Below are 21182 nucleotides of genomic sequence, written 5' to 3' on the forward strand. Positions count from 1 at the left end.
ACAATTGAATAACTGTAAAATATTAGGCGTTATCTAAACGCCCTAACTGCATCGTTTTGATTGGCCCGATTTACGGTTTCCCTAACACAGCCATCAAAACCAAGCAGCCTTGGGGAAATCTGCATTGCAAATACATGAAAGTAGGGGAACTTTTGTTCTCATCGAAAAATGTTCCCTAACACAGACTTTAAAACCAAGCAGCGAAATCGGCATTGCAAACACACGAAACTAGAGGCGAATGAACTGAAAAGTTTAAACCCTCTTAAAGCCAAAAAGAAGAAGAAGAACACACGAAAGAGCCTAGAGGCGAGTGAACTGAAAAGTTTAAACCCTCTTAAAGCCAAAAAGAAGAAGAAGAACACACGAAAGTAGGGGGAGCTTTTGTTCCCACCGAAATGTGTTCCCTAATAGAGATTTCTAAACCAAGGTGCCTGGAGAAATCGGTATTTCAAATTCATGCAAGTCGGGGGTATTTTTGTTCCGACTGGAATGTGTTTCCCTAACACAGACTTCAAATCCATGAAGCGTGGGGAAATCGGCATTGCGAATTCATACAAATCGGGAGTATTTTTGTTCCGATTGAAATGTGTTTCCCTAACACAGACTTCAAAACCGAGGTTTCTGGGGAAATCGGCTCTGCAAATAAATGCAAACTGCGAGTACTTTTGTCCTCGCTTGGCTTTGTGCAGAGTGGAATATGTCTGTCCTAACATGATCTTCTAAACTTAGGAACCTGGGAAAATCGTGCAGCCACTAGAAGCGAATGAACTTCCCAGTTTCAAGCAAATTCGAGATTCGAGAAGTATGAACACTTTTGGGATGTAAACTTCAGAGGGAAATGTAAAATAAAATAATCGTTTGATAATTTTTTTTTTTTGTCTTTATTGGAAAGATTTTCAGCCTTAGGCTGGTTCATCAAACGTTTGATAATTCTTCCGTACATATATTTTGTTCTAGTCATCATACCAAACGTAAAAGGTCCGTCATTAAATTTACTTGTAACGAAGAACAATCAATCACAATAAATGAATTGACTTTACACGGCATTTGTTCATTTTTTTCACTCACAGAGCAAATATATTGAACTCAATTGAATTTGGAAACTGTTTCATTCAATCAAGAATTTAATCAATACAAACGAATGATTGCTAAGCTAAGGTAGTTCCACGTGAACCTTGCGGTTATATCATAGATATAACCCACTCATTTTTTTGTAGAAACATTAAAGAAAATAATTAAGTTGCATTTGAATTTCATTTGAAGTTTGTTTCTATTTATATTTTATGTTTTTTTTTTTGAAAAACAAGAAAGTTGAAGGATTATGTCCGAACCATGACAACATAGTTGACGTAGGATTACGTTACGATGTTCGTTATATTTTAATTTAAATATTTTGGAACAAGCTATGATGATGTTTAATGAATAGAAATATGCTGATGTTCAAAAAATAAAGAAGTCATGGGTCGATAGTCCACAAATGCTACAGTAAATGTATTCGTAACTTTCCACCAAATGCTTGTCAAGCAGTTCTACATTGTAGCTCTCAAACATGCTACATCACGTACAATCTTAGTTATGAAAATGTTGCGTATTGTGATGTAGTTTTGGATCATTAAACTACACTACACTTATAGTGTAGGATATTATAACTATGTTCATCCATAAGACTGGCCATTTGAACTTTATTATTGTGTCCAGGCGCGAAACATCCAAAAACCTAAAATTCTAGTGTTTCATAACCCTAGAACCAGATGGAACTACTCTCACTCCTTTACAAAATTAACGTCAATTTCACATGAATTGCAATTCGTAGGTCATCTTTAGTTCTCAATCTGTTCAAATAATCCATTCGGGGGCATTCGTGTTGATGAAAAGCTATCTTAGCCAGGACTTTTTGAAAATATTTTCCTCAAACCATCAAACTGTTGCCTGCGAAGTTACAAGTTGAAAAATTTCATGACATGTTCCGTGAGTCCTCTCAGTACGAAGAAGTTCTATTGAAGTTGAATTTTTCTTCATCAGAGTAGAGCTAATATACATTTCAGCAATCGGTACTGTACCATTTTAACAACTACGAACATCAACACTCATGCTGAAATGATTAATCGTCATAAAACCCGGACCCTAGAATTTCGCACCCTTCCATAAAATCATAAACAGCTATAAACATCATAAACGGATAAGAATAATACAGAAGATAATGCTAGAGCCAGGTAAATTTTGTAGGATTCTAGCATGAACATAAATAGCGCAGTAAGGCAGTAACATACCGACAGTCCCTTTTTAGTGTTAAATATACAAGGTGCTTCGCACTCACCCAAATAAATTTGCTTTTATTTTTAACTAAAGTTCTACTGAAATAGTGAAACCCATGGGATTAGATTCCACATTAGTTATTGGACTCGCATCTTTGGAGATGGGATTTTTATGGTTTGAGGACAATTGTCTCAAAAAGCCCTGGTTTAGATAGCTTACCATCAACACGAATGAACTGTCAGAAGTGCAACGAAGTACTTTAGAATCATTTACTGCTATTTTTGTATCAACAATAATGTGATAATTGGGTAATTTGGCATCAATTCATAAAATCCGGAAAGTCATCTCCTATTCTCCTTCAGATTATGGACGGGTCAGCTTGTTTACCAGATCAAAACCCTGTCAAAAACTTATGAAGAGTGATCGTACGAATAATTGATACAGCTTACAAGCAGTATGAGTGATTTGAAGAGCTCAAACGAGCAGTATTCTCTGCGTAGAACGAGATACACACTACAAAATGACGCACCTTGGTCGAAACCACCCCGGATGGATTATTTGAACTGATTGAGAACTAATGATAACTTTTATGATAACCGTTAGTATTGTAATTCATGTAAAATTAACGTTAATTTTGTATAGAAGTGAGAGTTTTTCCATCTGGTTCTATAGTTATAAAACACTGGAATTTTTGTTTTTCGAATGTTTCACGCCTGGACACAATAATAAAGTCAAATCATCAGACTTATAAATGAATATAGTTATTATATCCTACACTATATACTTCAATTCATACGACTTCTTACATATCTCTGGAAATTCAGAAAAATGCAGTAATTCTATAGTTATTACACGCAGTGTATAATCTTCACGAATTACAAATCCATAAACGCGTGTTTAAATGAATTTAGCTAATCATGAAATGCTATATATTGTTACCGTTCAGGAATATAGTAGTTTTAAGAACATAAATAAATTAGTTTATATAAATGAATAAATATATGTAGGTTGAAATAAGAATGTAAAACATTAGAATTACTCTAGGACATAAGTTAGCTATAATCTCACGCACACACATATACACACCAAATACACAAACCTGGAGTTGAGCGATATACCATTAAACCACAATTGGCGATCTAACGCAAAACGTAAACGATCGGTGAGACATCTGGATTTTGTTTTTGAACTAAGATAATGATGCTAATGTAACCTAAAACTCAAAAACAAATCACGTATATTTTACTTCCGGGCTTTCCAAGGTAGTTCTCACATGCAGGAATCGTGCATTTTTCTACTTGTGTTTGATTGTGCTCTCAAATTTCCTTCTTTAATTCAACGGTTGTCAACATTTTTATAGTTTTCACTACTGAAAGAGGTAAATAAATAACATGTTATATATAAAATTGCGCAGAATTAAATTTCTTACAAACTCATCGCAATCAAATAATTTTTTGTTATTAAAACATTGTAATTTATGGAAAGAACTACAAACCTTCCATAAGCTCACATGGCAAAATTTAAAACCATCATCACTTTCACCGCAGCGCCGCCTAGGTGTAGATTTGTACGTTAGATCGCCAATTGGCATTTGATAAAAGAAGAATTAGACCCAGTGGTAAATAGTGCTTTCCTATCCCCAACAGGACCCAATAATATCGGCACCAATTCAAATAGATTGGCAACAATTGGTGTCATCGCTAAGCCAGCGGTCAACGAGAGACTTGAAGTGGAGTCGGCAACTCGTTGGAAACTCTACGCGCAACACAGCTGTGGTACCCAGCTTGCGACGACGGTCGCCAACAACGTCACAAGTGTCCTTCGCTCGACTCTTGCCGGTCGGCCTCCACACACTTCACACTTCATACGAACACTGTAGGTTAATAAAAATTTGTAAAAAAGGAAAATTTAGTATGTATTCAATTGTCAACTGATCCCTTGATTTGTGCACGGATGTGAAATATGCCGATCTTGATCCTCCGCGTTTCAAGCTCGAGCTAGCCATCGAAAAGAGCTCTTTAGAGCCCACCCTCAATGGTCCCGCGGCTTAGACCAGGGATCGAGGACATTTGTGATTAGCCCTTCTGGCTGATCTATTGAGAGAGAGGTAACAATATTTCAATCATTCTTTCGGATACTTTCGTAGGCGGTTAGGTTTCGTATGCTGTGACGAGCATAACATGTTGTAAAGAAGTTTAGAACACTTGATCCTTTTAAATTCTATTTTTTAACTATTCTCGTTCTTGGTCCGCTGTGGACCGACAATGTACGGTTTTTTATGAGAGCGTTGATCACTGGGACCGATAGGGTTACAAAGTGAGAAAATAATGAAAAAATGGTTTGTTTTCGGATGTGAATGTGACTACTTTTGAGTTTTTATCATTTTATTTTTTATCCTTATCAAATAATTATCTTTGGGAGCTAGGACTGACACTGGCACGGACTGATATTGCACAAGCGTTTCCCGTGAAGTGCTCTTTCGCTTTCTTGAAGTGGTCAGCATGGAAAGCGCTGATGTGACCTAACTATCATGAACTTTCCGGTTGCACAGTCCAAACCATGCACGAGCCTCCACCAAAATTCCTGGTTGAAAGGTACTGTTCCTTCTTCCGTAAATCACACCAGTACCGGTTGAAACCATGAGGAACATCCAAATTGACCTTTTTTCGTCAGTGAAGATAACATATACATCGGAAAACTATTCGTTGTGGTATATAAAATGTATTCTTTTGGAAACGTTCTTTGTCATGACATACCATGTCCCACTGTCGGTTCATGTGAGCTTTGGCAAAACTCAGACGTCTTCCGATGTGAGATGGTGTAAGATGAGGAGCTTTAACCTTTCAGGCCCTCTTTGTGTGAGGATTTTTTTACCAAAATTTGACGAATTGTCACCCGAGTAGTTGAGTAGTTGAAATATTGCTTTAATTGCACATGCGATTTTGAGATATTTGAACCTGTTCTAGCTATTTCCCGCTTATCTCGGTCAGAGAGCTTCGATTTACGTGGAGCTCTTTCCTTCTTACCGTATCCTTGAGAATTCGCCAAATAGTTGAGCACTACTTGATGGGATCGTCCAATCCGACGATAAATTTCTAAGATACCAACATTTTCTGGGTGAAATGCATCGATTTGTCTTTCTTTTCCCTCCGTGAGCACTTTCCCCTTAGGCATTTTCCAGATTTATTGATCAAAACAACTAAAACAACGGAAAATGTAACTGGTCTTATTGAAACTGGACAGTTGAAAAATACGATAACATTCCTTTACGCTCAGCGCCAGCACACACACATTAAAATCATGCAGTGTATGATAGTCTCCAATACCTACACACTAGAATATAAACTGAAGCATTGTTTGTTTACAATGATACAAAGCAGCATGATCATCACCTGGTCTTATAGAAGTTGGACAGAGTGTACTAGCACGGAATAAACCGTTCAATTATGGACATTTGACAATCACATTTAGAAAAAGGAAATGAGAAATCATATGAACAAAAAAATGATATCGTCGTTGTCTTTTTCATGACCAGCTTTATATACCGGTATTACCAGGAGTACAGATTATTTTCTTTTAGTTTCTTCTTTTTTTTCAACAATCAATACTTCATTCTGCAAAAATGGTTACAAATTTAATATTGAACGTATTTCATCGCTAGTCACAACTTTTTCCCATCTTTCCGGCAATTCACGGATCCCTTTGCGGAAATAATCGGCCGGTTTGTCGGCTAACCACGAATCGATCCAATTTTTGACTTCATCAAAATTGGAGAAATGCTGATCAACCAGGCCATGTTGCATCGATCGAAAAAGGTAGTAATCGGACGAAGCAATATCTGGAGAATACGGCGGGTGGGATAGGACCTCCCATTTCAGCGTTTCCAAGCATATTTTGCGGCCGAGCATTGTCATGCTGCAAAATAACTTTATCGTGTCTTTGCTCGTATTGTGTCCGTTTTTCCTTCAGTGCACGGCTCAAACGCATCAATTGTCGTCGGTAGAGGTCCCCCGTAATGGTTTCATTCGGTTTTAGCAGACCCACAGCAGTACACCACACCCAGCTGGTACCACCAAATAGACAGCATAACCTTCTGGCCGTGAATATTCCGCGCGGCCGTCGATGTTGATGCATGGCCGGGGTATACATACGTTGCCCGACGTTTAGGGTTGTCGCAATGGACCCACTTTTCATCGCCAGTAACGATTCGATGCAAAAAAACCCCTCTCTTTTATGCCGTTGGAGCAGTTGTTCGCACATGAAAAAATGGCGTTCCGCGTCTTGTGGCTTCAATTCATACGGCACCCAATGTGCTATCTTTCGGATAATTCCCATTGCTTTTAAACGATCGGATATGGTTTGCAAAACCCATAGTGCGTCTCCCTCGAAGTGGCGTAACTTGGAAAAAAGATAATTTGGTGCTCTCCGATTCAGAATCTTTTTCAAGAACAAACATTAAAGCATGAAAGTTGCGAAAAGGACAACCCAGAAGAGTACCTTGAAGATGACGTACTGATGTCCATCGATTTATGTTATAAACATACCTTATACAGTCATTCAAAGCAACAAGTCTAGAAAATTGTCCCATGGTCATATTCATGTAGATAACATCCGCAAATATGAAGTGCGGTAACAGCAGTGATTTAAATAATTTTAGCTTCGTTTGCATAGGCATGTCCTTCGTCACTGCTCTTAAAGTCCTCAATCCGCTGTAGAGTTTTCCGCATTGACGTGAAACAGATTTATCCCATTTTAGATTGTCTTGAAACACTATCCCAAGATTAACTGCTTCACTGGTGAGCTCGATGTTATTACCATCAATAACCATATCTGGTAGTACTATGCTCTCGTCCCTGTTCGCTCCAAACAGCAAAGCCTTGCTTTTATTCTGGTTTATAAATAACTTATTTCTCATAGCTCATCGATGAAGTCTAGTCAGATCCTCATTAATCAGATGTATCAACTCAGAAGGCGCTTTATCAGGACATATACAGATAAGCTGAACATCACCACCAAACATTTGGGCTTCACAATACCTCAATACATTCGGAAGATCGTCAATGTACATCACGAAAAGAACTGGTCCAAGCATGGAGCCTTGCGGAACACCGGATGTTACAAACAACCACTTGCGTTCTTTCACTCAGATAGGATTGAATCAATGATATAGCTGTGTTGCTAATGAAATAGCGGTTGAACAACTTGTTGCATAAACGAGTACGTGAGATCGTATCGAACGCTTTTGAGAAGTCCAACAACATCACTTTATACTTGTGTTATGTTTGAGCGTCTGAATCAGACGCATGCATGCAGTACACCCCTGCACAATATCGATCACCACAACTGTCACGGAGACAGCATCGCGCCAAAGCAACAAAAGAAAAAGGGTGACAAAGAAAATTGGAAAAGGTGAAGCCCGCTTTGTATTCTCTCTTCTATGCTAGCTGTTGTCCGAGAAAGACACAAGTTTTGGCTCTGGTGCGCGTAGTTTTTTTCTTCGACCTGGTGTGGCTTTTTGAGTCGGCGGTGAGAAACGAATCTGCAGCGCTGGTGCGCTGAGTTTTGGGATTCGTTTGTTTTTTTATGGCCCGTTGATTGGTGGTCCAACACGGACGTGAACTGTGGGGCTAGTGAATGTTTTGGTGGTGCAGAGTCGGTGGAAAACTACCGGCAGAAGCGCAGAACGACTCGATAGTGGTGGCTGCTGTATAAGTTCTGCCGAAGCTGCCGCACGGGGAATCGGCAACCAGTGCTCGCTGGTGCGCATTGCGGAGGAGGAACCAGACGCGCTCGGCGTTGCGAGCTCCAGTGGGCGTTTGCGGCCGCCATCTGAGGGAAGAGAGCGAGGCAACATCCCCGCCGCTAATTACTGCAGACACGAGCGACGACAGCCGGACAGCATTGCGGAGGTTCCGCCGACCCATGCGGCGCTGGTCTGATGATGACAGCAAAAGGAAATAACTGGTGAGTGCGGGGTGACCCTCTTTTCTAATTACTGCATGCATGTTGGCGCCAAGAGCGCACATAGGATGAAGATTTTGGTAACACTTGTTATCAACGGCTACTGCGATGTAAACCCAAAGTAAGGCTGTTTTGACGCTCTGGTCTTCTCTGAAACCAGCCTGCTGATCAGAAAGAAGGGTAAATCTTTTGATATGTGTTATTATTATCCGTCTCTTGATTAGTTTTTCCAAAGCTTTAGATAATCCACACAGAAGACTTAAAGGACGCAAATTATCAATTGATGTGCTTTTTCTTGCGATGTGGCAATACTTTTGCTTTTTTCCAGAAAGATGGAAACATTGCATCAGCAGGAATGTTATTGAAGAACCAGGTAATATGATCAGCGATCAACGGAAGAATTATCTTCAAAAATTTCATGGATATTCCGTCTACAAAAGCCGCATTTGATTTGATCTCGTAGATTGCATTTACAACCTCATGAGTAAGAATGGGTTGGAATCCTAACCTAGTGGCGTTTCCTCCCTAGCGTTGAACAACCAAGTCTGAAGGTAGTGAGTCACGAGCAGTAAAATTATTCGAAAATTATGCGTTCACGGAGTCCAGATCGAAAAGACACTCTTCATTTTCCTTAGATCGCCGAGTGTTTTGACTTTTTTCCAAAAATCTTGCACCGTCCCTTCGGAGCCAAACAGATCGTTTACGTATTGCACTTTTGCACGTCGAGTTAAGAGATTGATTTTGTTCCTTAACCGATTGTAAACAGTCTTCAATCGAGGCTTATGTTCTGGTGATGCGATTTTCCAATCCTTGTAAGCAAGATCTCTAGCATACATAGCACGCATAATGTCTTCGTTCAACCATCCGTTACATTGTCTACGATGCCTAACTACACGGACAGGGATACACGTGTTATGAGTATTCATAATAGTATTAATAAAAAAGTTTGATTGCTGGTCGACATCGCGCAAAGAGTAAAACTGATCCCAATTTAGAGATTCAAAATTGACACAGTCTCGATATGTTACTGGTAAAGGACTAGATCGTGTCTCAATAGACTTGAGTTTTCACATTTTTATTTCGCTGCAGCAGATCAGTGTTGAAGTCACCCAGCTAACAATTTGCTCATAATTTGCTTGCCAATTCCGTTTCAAGGAAAAGTGAGCAATCACTATGTGGTGGGTTATAAACAACGAGCAGAAGAACAATAACATCACCAATGCTTATTTCGGCAGCTAAACACTCAGTTTTAAGGGTGGAGTTAACATCAAACGTGGTACTGTGCACTATTTTACTTCGAGCATGTTTCTTAATACCGATTGCTATACCTCCGCCTCTCTTGTACAACCGATCATTTCGTAATAACTTATAACCGGGTATCTTGATTGCGCTGTCGGGAATCACTTCATTCAACCAGGTTTCTGTTAAACATGCAACTGTTACCTTGGACATTTCCAACATATGTTTCACTTGTTTGTGACGGATCTCGATCGAGTAAAGTATCCAATTCTTCATCTTCGAACTTTTTTTGGCGGTTCGGAACGTTCTTCGTCTTCCAAGTCAAAATTACCACTTTTAAACCGTGCAAACCACGTCTGACACGTTCGCTCAGTTGGAGCATGGTCACCATAAACTTCCACCAAAATGCGATGACTTTCCGCAGCTTTTTTCTTCATATTGAGATAATGAAGTAACACTCCCCGCAAAAACACTCTCGTTGGTACGAAATTCGACAAATTCGAAGTGACAAAAAACTAAAACTTCAAAACGCAAAAAAAGCTTCAACTTTTTGACATATACTGAGAAAGACAGTAGCTTTCCAACGAATGTCTGGAAATTTGATTCACTGGAATAATAATCAAGTTACGCCATCTGTTGTAAAACCGAAGAAACTTACCGGTACACCTATGTTAGAATGGATTAAAACTGTAAACATTTAGAGTAAAAAAGATAAAAATTTAAATATGAAAGGGTTTGATCGCATCAATTTATGCACCGTTCCAACTTTTTCGCACAAAAATGTATATTACGACTGACCAGAAAAAATAGTAACTAAACAAACTGCTCAGATGTGATGGATTCTTCAAAACCTTTGTGGTTAAATAAATACGTCAACAGAGTAGTTACATTGAAAAAAGTTTTTAGCCATTACCAATAACATCATTCATCGCGTTGAAAGCAACCAGAATCTGCTGATATGATGTGATAGGACAGTAGTGAACACCGATTGAAACCCACACGAACATACAATTTCAAGTTCTCATCAATCGCCCATCAATGGCAGAAATCCAGTCGCACATCTAACAGGTAACTAGAACTCCGAACGCTCAAACATCCCCGTTGACGCGCTCGCAAATGCCTTCATGGCTTCCAACCGTCGGCGTTCCGCGCCGGAACCCCAGCAATCATACCACTATATCGCGGCTATGTGTGCCCGGTTGTCCCCCGTTGAAACTCTCGCGGGTCGGATGGGTCACCAACTCTGGCAGCAGTCGACTCAGTTGACAGCGGACGACGAAGATCACGTCGTGGTTGGCGAAGCAGAACAGACAGGATACGCACGCACCCTGGAGGCTGATAAGAACGGCCGACACCACCTGATAGTAGCGCTCCAGTTCGCATCCCCTATCGGGACGGAAGGGTAGCAGGATGTGCTGTAGGCCGAAGAGAGGAATCTACAGAGGAAAATACACGACAAGTTTCGTTAAATGAGAAAAACGCCAGCAGGATATACTCACCAATATAAGTGTCGCTCGGGTGGCCTTCTTCAGCCCGAGAGGGGCCGGATTGGGTGAGGTGGAGTTCAATTTGGTCAGCAATACTCGCACTACCCTGATAAGGAACACCAGCGAGGCGATTAGTGTGAAGCAAACAGGTACCGTGAGTAACCACATGGCGTGGCTTTCGTCCATCCAGCAGCTTTGCGTAGGAAGGAATGGCAAATTAATGGGTATTAATGGTGTTTTACATATCCACTATATTCATTTGCAGACGTTATAGGATAGGTACTAGTCGTAACGCATATTCCACCACGAGCATAGGGATAAAATAAAGTCATGACGCAAATTATTTTCATCTTCACTTACTGCTCAGTATCGTTGGTGTGTTGTATTCGCACAGCTACATAGGCCGACACAAGCGCCACGGGCATAATCCATCCGACGGTGAAAAACCAGCGCATTGCGATGGCATCCTTAATGAAGACCTGATGAGAAAATAGTTTCATTTTAGAAATGCGTTTGAACTTGGCCACAGCGGCTCCGTGCGGCAGAGTAAAGTTGAATAACAAAGTGCAATCCCTCAGGGGATGTGCAATGGATGTGTTCGAGAAGCAAGAGAAACCGCACAATTCTCAGGAAACCAACTCCGCAAAAAAAAGTGGACTGGCTTAGGATGATAGCGAATATTCGGTGCAGCAAGGGATAAGACCTAGGCATGTGATGATGGTCAGTTTTGTGGCATGTTTCTTATCGCTGACGGCCAGTGATGGATATTCGGCCTGTCAGCTGTCAGCAGCTGACCACTCATGTTCCTGCTTTTGGTTTGCGGCTGTAATTTTAAAAAAATGGTTGCACTCGGAATTCTTAGTTCTTGATACTGGGGTGCTTCAGGTGGAATAATGTTCTACAGAAGCTACATTTTGAATGATTTTTTGGCTTTATTTCCTGCGATAGCAAGAAGCCTGGAAAATTAGAAATGCGTTATATCTGTGATATATCCGCAAAGTGGAAGTAGAACTAAGGTTGGCTGAACAAAACAAAAGCAACAAGCATATAACTCTTAAACATTTCATTTTTCGGATAAAGTGTTTATCATACCGAGAAAGAATTATTAATGCTCAAAGAAGATATCGATTCCTCCTCGGAAATTCCCAACGCAAATAATACCCCCTCTCCAAGCCCCGACAATTGGAATCATCGGTCGATTACGGCATTCTTGAGCATTCGATAATAGAACTTATACTTTCACCAAACAATGCGGCTCCGTTCAGTCCAGCTGCAAAAACGAAATGGGATTGGTAGAGAAGGGCAAAATGCATAGGCGTGTGAGCGTGACCATCCTTATCTCACATCGCAATAACAATTGAATCGAGCAAAAATAATACTCCACTTCCCAAAAATTGGAAACGACGATCGACTGCTTTCGTAAACAAATTATTTCATAACGCTACTTTCGTCAAAGTGATTTCTTTGATATCGTGAAATATCCACTACACCACTTCAAACATTTGCTATTCTTCACTTCAAATCCATAGTCAATGGCACCTATCGATATAAAATTATCATCGATACCACGATTTTCACTAAATGCTCCGTTCAGTTCGGCTGCAGAAACGAAATGGTATAGAGAGAGAAGAGCATAATGCATAGGCGTGTGAGCGTGACCATCCTCATCTCACATCGCAATAACAATTAAATGGCATGCAGTGATTATCACTCCGTTCAGCCGGCAAAGAGGTATTAACGTTTACGGTGAAGGAGGAAGGAAGCCACAAATGGCTGCCACAATGGCGCTCATTTCTTTCATCTCCCTCCCTCACCCCTTGCCCGAAAATCAATAATTTTTCGAAACACTTCCCATCGAGTTACATCAACCAAACTCTAATCGATTACTCAGGAGATATTAGATTTTCATCTGCCGTTGCACTGCATAGTGAAAAACGTCGGAAAACTCGAGCTTGTGCTCTGAAAGTTAAATTTTCATTCTTCAATTTTCCGCAATGGTTTTGCTTGTATTGGTGAAGGCATCGTTATTTTTTCGACACTGTTGCCAGACAACATCATCGAAGCAGATATAAAAACCACTCAATAAAATGTTATTCCTGAGTCATAAGGTCGTATGAATAAAACAAAGTATTTACTTATTCTGCCCGTTTCCAAGTAAAGTAAACTTTCCAAGTATTTACTTGAATCCGTATGAATAAAAGTTTACTTTACTAATTTGATTTTCGAATTCGAACATAGTTTTTACTTTGTCAAGCATCTATCAACTGATTGTTTAGGTTTCGTTTCAAAACGTTTTGTTTGGACAAAGCGTGAATTCGCGATGAAAAAGGAATAGTGTCGACGTCTGGTGGCGACTTCCAATTAGGGACCATAGTTTGGGTCCCTATCTCGTTAGTGTAATACCTATCATATTAGAAGACACGAAGCCAGTTTTCAAATGTTAAAATTTGAATGAAAATGTTCACATCATGTTATTTAATCATTTGAAACACTTTTTCCGACTTTTATTGGACCCTTTGTCTATACATTTCCAACATCATTACTGAAACTTTTCATTATAATATAAAGTTGTCTTCAAAAACAATATCGTACAAGATTTTTTCACCACCTGCAAACAAAAGTGTTTTTTATTTAAACAGAATGCCAAATTGGTACGGAAAGGTTATTTTTCATTCATAATTTAAATTTTAAAAACGTGTTCATTCCGCCTGAAAATCAATCAATTTTTTTACGCTCCCCTAAACTAGTAAACGAAGCTCAATGCCATCAATGCGGATCGTTAACTTGTTTAACTTCAAGCGCAAGATAGCAGCATTAAACATAAATCGGATATGACACCAAAACGAATGATAGGGTTTTCAGATCCATAGTATGCTCATGAGCATACTTGATAATAACGAAGTAAATACTTGATGAATGCTGTTTTATTCATACGAAATCAGCTAAACATCCATTTTCGAAAAGTAAATACTTTGTTGTTTCTTTTATTCATACCAAACGTAGTAAAAACTTAATCTCACTGCTCGACTGCTCGAATGAAGTAAAGTAAAGGTGAATTTTGTTTTTATTCATACGGCCTATAGTGTTTCATGTCATGAAAATCAATAAAATGAAAATGTGTTGATATCCATACAATTATTATTTTTACGTTCAATGGGTCCATAAAGTAAGTTTTAGCAATTTCAACATTGGTTAAGAAAATTGTATTGCAGAGTTCGGAACACTGCTACGGCTACCTATGCTTTCAAAAATAGTAAACGGAAAAGTATTACATTCAATCAAAATTTCTCGACCAACGAAGAGAAGGGTTAAGGGGTGAATATGTGAAAACAACACGATCAACAAAGGATAATATTAAGGAATTATGCACACTTAGATGCAATAATCAGTAAGGCCAATACAGCCCTATGGGCATGTTCTAAAATGATAGGAAGAACATGGGGTCTTAAACCAAAAATGGTAATGTGGGTCTACACTGCCATTGTGCGGCCCAGAATAACCTATGCCTCATTAGTCTGGTGGCCAAAGACCAAGGAGACTGTAGCTACAAAAAAGCTGAACAAACTCCAACGACTAGCATGCATTGCAATTACTGGAGCAATGCGAAGCACACCCTCGAAGGCACTGGAGGCTATCCTTCACTTGCTACCTCTGAACCAACATGTTCAGCTAGAGGCTAAGAAAAGCGCTCTAAAGCTTAAACAATGGAAAAAAATACTAGACGAAGACAAAATTGGTCACTTGAGCATCCTGAATCTCTTACCCGTAGGACCATCCTCAGAGATGAACAGTGATTGGATGGAACCTAGGACTAACTACGACATTCCATACAGTGTAATCGAGCCTTCTCGTTCAATATGGAATGAAGGCGGTCCCAGTGTTCGTAACGGTTCAATCATGTTCTACACTGATGGGTCAAAAATGGGAATCAGAACAGGTGCTGGAGTGTATGGTCCCAGAACAAAAATCTCTGTAGCTATGGGAAACTGGCCAACAGTTTTTCAAGCAGAAATAGCTGCGATAATAGAATGCTCAAATGTCTGCCTAAAAAGAAAATATAGACATGCTAACATCTGCATATTCTCAGACAGTCAAGCGGCACTTAAAGCTCTAAATGCTTTTAAATGCTCCTCAAAAATTGTCTGGGAATGCATTCTCCTCTTACGGCAACTAAGTCGGATAAGTTCGGTACAACTGTACTGGATTCCTGGCCATTGTGGAATAGAGGGAAACGAACGAGCAGATGAACTTGCCAGGAACGGCTCAAGCTCACCTTTCACTGGTCCAGAACCTTTCTGTGGAATATCTGACTGTGTGTTGAAAGGTGAGCTGAAGAACTGGGAAGACCGGGAAGTATTAGCCAACTGGTTGGCGGTACAACTTAACCAGTCAAAAAAATTTATCACGCCGAGTATTAAAATTACTCAACAATTGCTGAGTCTTAATAAGAAAGACTTAGGCACAATCACAGGCCTTATAACAGGACACTGTCCGAGTAAATACCATCTCAAAAACATAGGTTTAGTGCAAGATGATATTTGTCGTTTTTGTTATACCGAAAGTGAAACCTCGGAACATTTGCTCTGTGATTGTGGAGCTCTAACTAGACGCAGACTGCAATACCTTGATAAGGCTATTTTGGAGCCCAAGGAAATTTGGTCTGCGTCGCCGATCAGGATTATAAAATTTATCAAACAGAGTATTCCTGATTGGCACCTATCTCGCTATAGCATTCAGTCTACTTCTTCATCAATAAGTAGTAGGTAAGCTTGAAGCGGAGTACAAAAAAAATGGGATATACCACAATAGTTCAGAATAATGGACGCAGTGGTTCACATCCAACAGGGGGAAAAAAAAAAGAAAAAAAGGAATTATCAACATCGAGTTACTGTGCGGAAGAACTTGTTAATACCAAAAGAACCCCAATTCGCATGTGTTATAAATTTGCTCATGTTACGCTCTCGTATAATCAGAATTTTACTTCATATACACCTATACACCTATACACATATACACCTTACTACACCTTTTATATATATTTATATTTTCAATTGTTCATACATTTAACTTCAGTATTGAATTGTTTTTCTAAGACTCGTGTCAGTGAAGCATCACACAATCTGATGAGTGAATTGATCTACACTCGAAAAAAAATTAAAGGAACAGAATACGAAGTCGAAAATTTTAAGTGTCTTTTGACATGCTGTAACTTCGTGAAAAATCAACGCATATCGATGGGATGCACATCATTTTGAAGCTATAATTTTGAAGGTATTAGAATATTTCACGTAGCTATTTTTATCTTGGTGTGTGTAGGTGTAGTCGGCAACAACATCGGGAAGAAATGAGAAATGGATTTTCGTTTGTTTTTTTTTTTGAAGAATATTCTGTACTAACACAATTTTTTGCTAACCTACTCAACAGCAAACTCAATTAACCTTATCAACCAGCTTTTATTTGGTTCCAAGTACGTTCCTATAGGACCTTCCCACACAGACATATTTCAATTTGAATGAAAAATTACCCTTCGTCTTTGATAATGAGTAATTCAATAAACAAACGTCGCATCGCAAATCGGAAAGCTGTTTTGAAAACTCCAATAAATTCTGCATAGAGATGATTTACTACTTTGACGAAAAGAAAATTATTTAAATTGTTTGCATCGATTTCAAAAAAGTGCCAAAAACAGGATTTTCATAGTGCTTTACAAAATCTACTGTAGTTCTGCAAATATCGCAGTAAGTTCCAATGTTTGCAGGGAAATTTTTAGCCTTGTGCATTCCCTAAACATCCGTGAACGTTTCATATTGATACGTTCAGCCGTTTTTCCTAGCCGATTTTTCAAAGTTTGGAGTAAATTAGAGGAGCATTGTGCTAGATAACAGAGAAGCCGAGCCACGCGAGATGTGAAGGTTGCCAAATGTTAGAAAATTTCATAACATAATTTGCCTATGAAAGAAACATGTGTTCTTCGTATCATGTATTTTCTGAACTGTACATTTTTTTTTTGTATTAATTATCCAACCGAATGTAACATATTTTAAACAATTAGAATCTTTCTGTTATTTTGGTATGCAAAAAATTAAATGTGGAGAGAGCAGAGATTAAATGTGGAGAGAGCATTATACCTGGACCATATCTAGGGCAAACCGACAACTTGGTTTTCTATTCAAGATTGCCAAAGATTTCAAGGACCCACATTGCCTAAAAGCATTGTATTGCTCTCTTGTTCGCCCGATCCTGGAGAATGCATCTGCTGTTTGGGCTCCTAATGATGTCACGTGGAACCTAAGGATTGAACGAGTGCAAAAGAGGTTTGTACGGCTTGCGCTCAGAAATTTACCGTGGCGTGACCCATTGAACCTACCAGCATATGCTGACAGGTGTCGCTTGCTTGGACTTGAAACACTTGATCGGAGACGAAAGATTCAACAAGCGACGTTTGTAGTTAAACTACTCAATGGCGATGTCGACTGCTCGTATCTCCTATCGCTTTTGGACTTTCAAGCCTCGGGTAGGATGCTGAGATACCGATCCCTAATGCAGCCGGGATTTCATCGTACTTTGTATGGATACAACCAACCTGTTTGTGCAATGATCCGCATGTTTTCGTCCGTTGAATCAGTGTTTGAATTTGGAATGTCCACGTCACAATTTGTTAATAGTATTAGAAGACTGCATGTATTTTAAAACGTGATAGATTATTCATTAAGACTATTTCTGTCAGATGAATCAATAATAATAAAGAATAAAGAAAACTAGATAACGGCTAATCTGATAGAGAGTAGTAATCCTTGTTAAAAACTAGTTTCGAATCCAGATCTCGACACCGTACCGTTGTCATCGCAACGCAAAACATCGATACACTTCATTTCGTTTTCACTGTGAAGTGTATACGAGAATAAGGCCCAATAATTCAACCCTGATTTCGATCAAATTACTGAAATATTGATGAAATTATACATTAACATGCAATGTTTCCAATTATTATTGACATAGGACAATGTCGTTGATTTCTATATAGGGGGTTCACTAGGGTGCCAATGAATGTATGGAAAAAAATCGACCCTGAAATTTCAAAAAGTTACCCTATACAAAATGTTCACCACTTCGAAAAAACACCCTATGCAAAATATCAGCTCGATCAGACTTAAGGGAGAGTGGCGCAAAGCCCAAGTCGGCCCAAGTCACCCAAGTCGGAGTTTTCGAAAAATTTTGTTTGATGCCAAATGTCTCAAAATTGCATGAAACATCGAGATCTAGTGTCATCTCGAAAAAAAAAATTTTTATCAAAAATTGACACTTTTTTTTTTGGAATACGAAACTAAAAGTATAGTTTTGGGTGCCAATAAAAATAGTTATCTCGCTTTTTCATTCGGAACATGTTGCGAAATGTTGATTTGCACGATAATATAGCCCATGCGAAATATTAACTCATTCGAACTTCATTTATTAGTGTTGCAGACGTTAAAATTAGAGTTTTTTGAAAACCGAAAAATCACCGGAAATCGGAGTTCATTGTATTGTATCATTTGTAATGAAGCTGCTGTTTTGAAGGTTCAATCTGGAACGAAAATGAGTCGAAAAATGCGTCAAAAATGGACAAGTTTGTTGACAAATTCTGTGCTGTAAAATTGGCTGAGTTAGAAGCAAAAATTGTTTGTTTGAAAGTTTGATAGAACGAGTTGCCGACTATGTATTTTATTCAGTAGTGATAGGTGAGAGAAGGATTTCGAAGAATTGGCTTGCCTATTTCCAATCAACTCGCACACATTGGATCATTGTGAGTTCCAAGCTTCTTTTCTTCTTTTCTTTATTCTTTATTTCACTCGAAAACAAACTCAAGTTCAAACAACAAAAGGGAAATTTCCATTTTACCCATTTTCTGACAATGAGATTCTTTCAAGTGTGGATAACAAGGAAAAATGTTAATGCACTACGGTCGATTAATGCTGATTTTTCTCATAGATTTAGCCACTTCAAAGCACATCAACGCATTCTTCTTCGGAAACAAAAGCGTTCATCAGTCGAAATGAATTGAATAAATTCATCGTTGCGTACAACGATGTGTGAGTCTTTTGACGTAGGACTACGTCTAACCGGAAGATATAGGGGGTGAAATGGAAATCTAGGCACTGAACAAGTAGGAAAAAATGCAAGATTTGGAACGCTTATAACTCGAGCATTTCTCAATAGATCGCAAAGGTTTTTGCATCAATTGATAGGAAATATATCTACGCATCTATCATAACGAATAACATTTCAATTTTCTTGAGATAAATAATTGGACAATTGTGAAATATCAAGCATTGTCAAAATGCACTATGTGCCCATTTTTTATTGGTCCATTTTGTGCTCCTCAAATCGTACCGACCAAAACGGGCAACCAGAGCAGCAGCGAAATAGAATGAAGCACGATTGGAAAGGAAAAAGAAAAAAATGGGTGGGTTATATCTAAGATATAACCGCAAGGTTGACGTGGGACTACCTTAGCTTAGCAATCATATGTTTGTATTGATTAATTTTTTTAAAATTTTTTTTGCTTTGTGAGTAAAAAGTTTGTATGATGCCATGTAAGGTTAATCCATGCAATGTGATAGATTGTGTTCTTCATTACAAGTAAATTTAGGACTGTTATCCTTTTACGTTTGGTATGATGGCATTTTTGTTTTGTAGTCTTTGTTAGGCAAACACATTTCAGTCGGAACAAAAATGCCCCCGAGTTTCATGAATTTGCAATGCCAATTTCCCCAGGCACCTTGGTTCTGATGTCTGTATTGAGGAAACACATTTTAGTCGGAACAAAAATGCCCTCGAATTACATGTAGTGATCCCCGATAATCGTTCGACTAATCGATTAATCGAATACTTCCTACAGAAATCGATTATTAATCGAACGAATACTGCGCAACTAATAATCGATGCGAACAAATAATTTACATCGATTCATCGATCCAAACCCAGAGAAAAAAAACGTACGGCCGCTGCAGATTTATCCTGAAATTCAATCATTATCTTTAACGCTCCCCTAAACTCGCAAAAGAAGCTCAATGCCGCGAATTGAGATTCCTTAACCAGTTTAGGGAAGCGTTAGTATAACTAATTATTTCTCTCAGTGTAACGATTAATCAATTAATCTATTATTTGGGGCGATTAATCGTATCGAATAACAAACTGCTGAAAAGTATTCGATTAGCTGATGAACGATTAATTTCAAAAATCGGGAATCACTACTTACATGTATTTGCAATGCCAATTTCCCCACGCTCCATGGATTTGAAGTCTGTGTTAGGGAAACACATTTCAGTCGGAACAAAAATACCCCCAACTTTCATGTACTTGCAATGCAGATTTCCCCAAGTCTGCTTGGTTTTGATGGCTGTGTTGGGGAAACCGTAAATCGGGCCAATCAAAACAAGGCAGGTAGGGCGTTTTGATCACGCTTAACATTTTACAGTTATTCAATTGTTTCTCTAATAAAAAATAACATTTTATTAATTGCGATAGAAGCGAAGAAATATTCCCTATCAATTGATGCAAACATCTTTCCGATCCAGTAAGAAATGTACGAGTTATAAGCATTCGGAATCTTTCATTTTTTCCTGCATGTTCTGTGTTTAGGTTTTCATTTTACCCCCCATATACTCCGGTTAGACGTAGTCCCACGTCAAAAAAAATGAACGAAACATTGGTCGCAGTCTCTTACATGCGTAATTCTCGAGCCAGCCAGTCAGCTTAAAAATCCCCGCTCCGCTGCCGTAACGATCATTCTTCGTGTGAACACCGACTGGACAACATCGTTGCTGGACGGCGAGGGATCGAGTGCCTTTCTCAAGGCAAGAGGGCGGAGGTGGTAGCGCTGGAGTAGAGTAATAGAGTAGAGTAGAGTTTTCAAAGGGCCTTTCTCAAGGCTAGAGACGAATGAACTGCAAAAGTTTAAAGTCTCTATAATACAATACCTTCCTTCCTTCCCTCCGTAACGATCATTCTCATTCAAACCGTACACCACATCGGTTCGCATCACAACACATCAACAAACCAACCCAAGCAGCCATGTCTGGACATGGCAAAGGAGGAAAAGTGAAGGGAAAGGCAAAATCCCTCTCGAACCGTGTTGATCTGGAGTTCCCCGCAAGGGTAGCTAGGCCGAGCGCGTTAGTACCAGTGTACCAGTCCACCTAGCCGGCGTTATATAGTTTCGGCCGCCGAAGTGATCGAATTAGCTGGCAAAGCTGCTCG

The 21182-nt window shown here is 39.1% G+C and overlaps 1 protein-coding gene across 3 annotated transcripts in view; it reads right to left on the bottom strand.

The window, feature by feature from the left end:
• Nucleotides 1-10364: 10364 nt before the first annotated feature.
• The window catches only part of LOC129779352 (calcitonin gene-related peptide type 1 receptor), a 90961-nt gene continuing 80143 nt past the window's right edge, over nucleotides 10365-21182 (bottom strand). For all 3 annotated transcript variants that reach the window (XM_055786764.1, XM_055786765.1, XM_055786763.1), the window contains exons 8-10: nucleotides 11304-11422; nucleotides 10956-11136; nucleotides 10365-10892 (exon numbers count right to left, since the gene is read on the bottom strand). In XM_055786764.1, coding sequence (XP_055642739.1) covers nucleotides 10623-10892; nucleotides 10956-11136; nucleotides 11304-11422 — 570 coding nt within the window. In that variant the 3' untranslated portion in view covers nucleotides 10365-10622. The remainder of the gene's footprint in view (nucleotides 10893-10955; nucleotides 11137-11303; nucleotides 11423-21182) is intronic.

Source organism: Toxorhynchites rutilus, chromosome 3 (genome assembly GCF_029784135.1).
Source record: "Toxorhynchites rutilus septentrionalis strain SRP chromosome 3, ASM2978413v1, whole genome shotgun sequence".
NCBI lineage: Eukaryota > Metazoa > Arthropoda > Insecta > Diptera > Culicidae > Toxorhynchites > Toxorhynchites rutilus.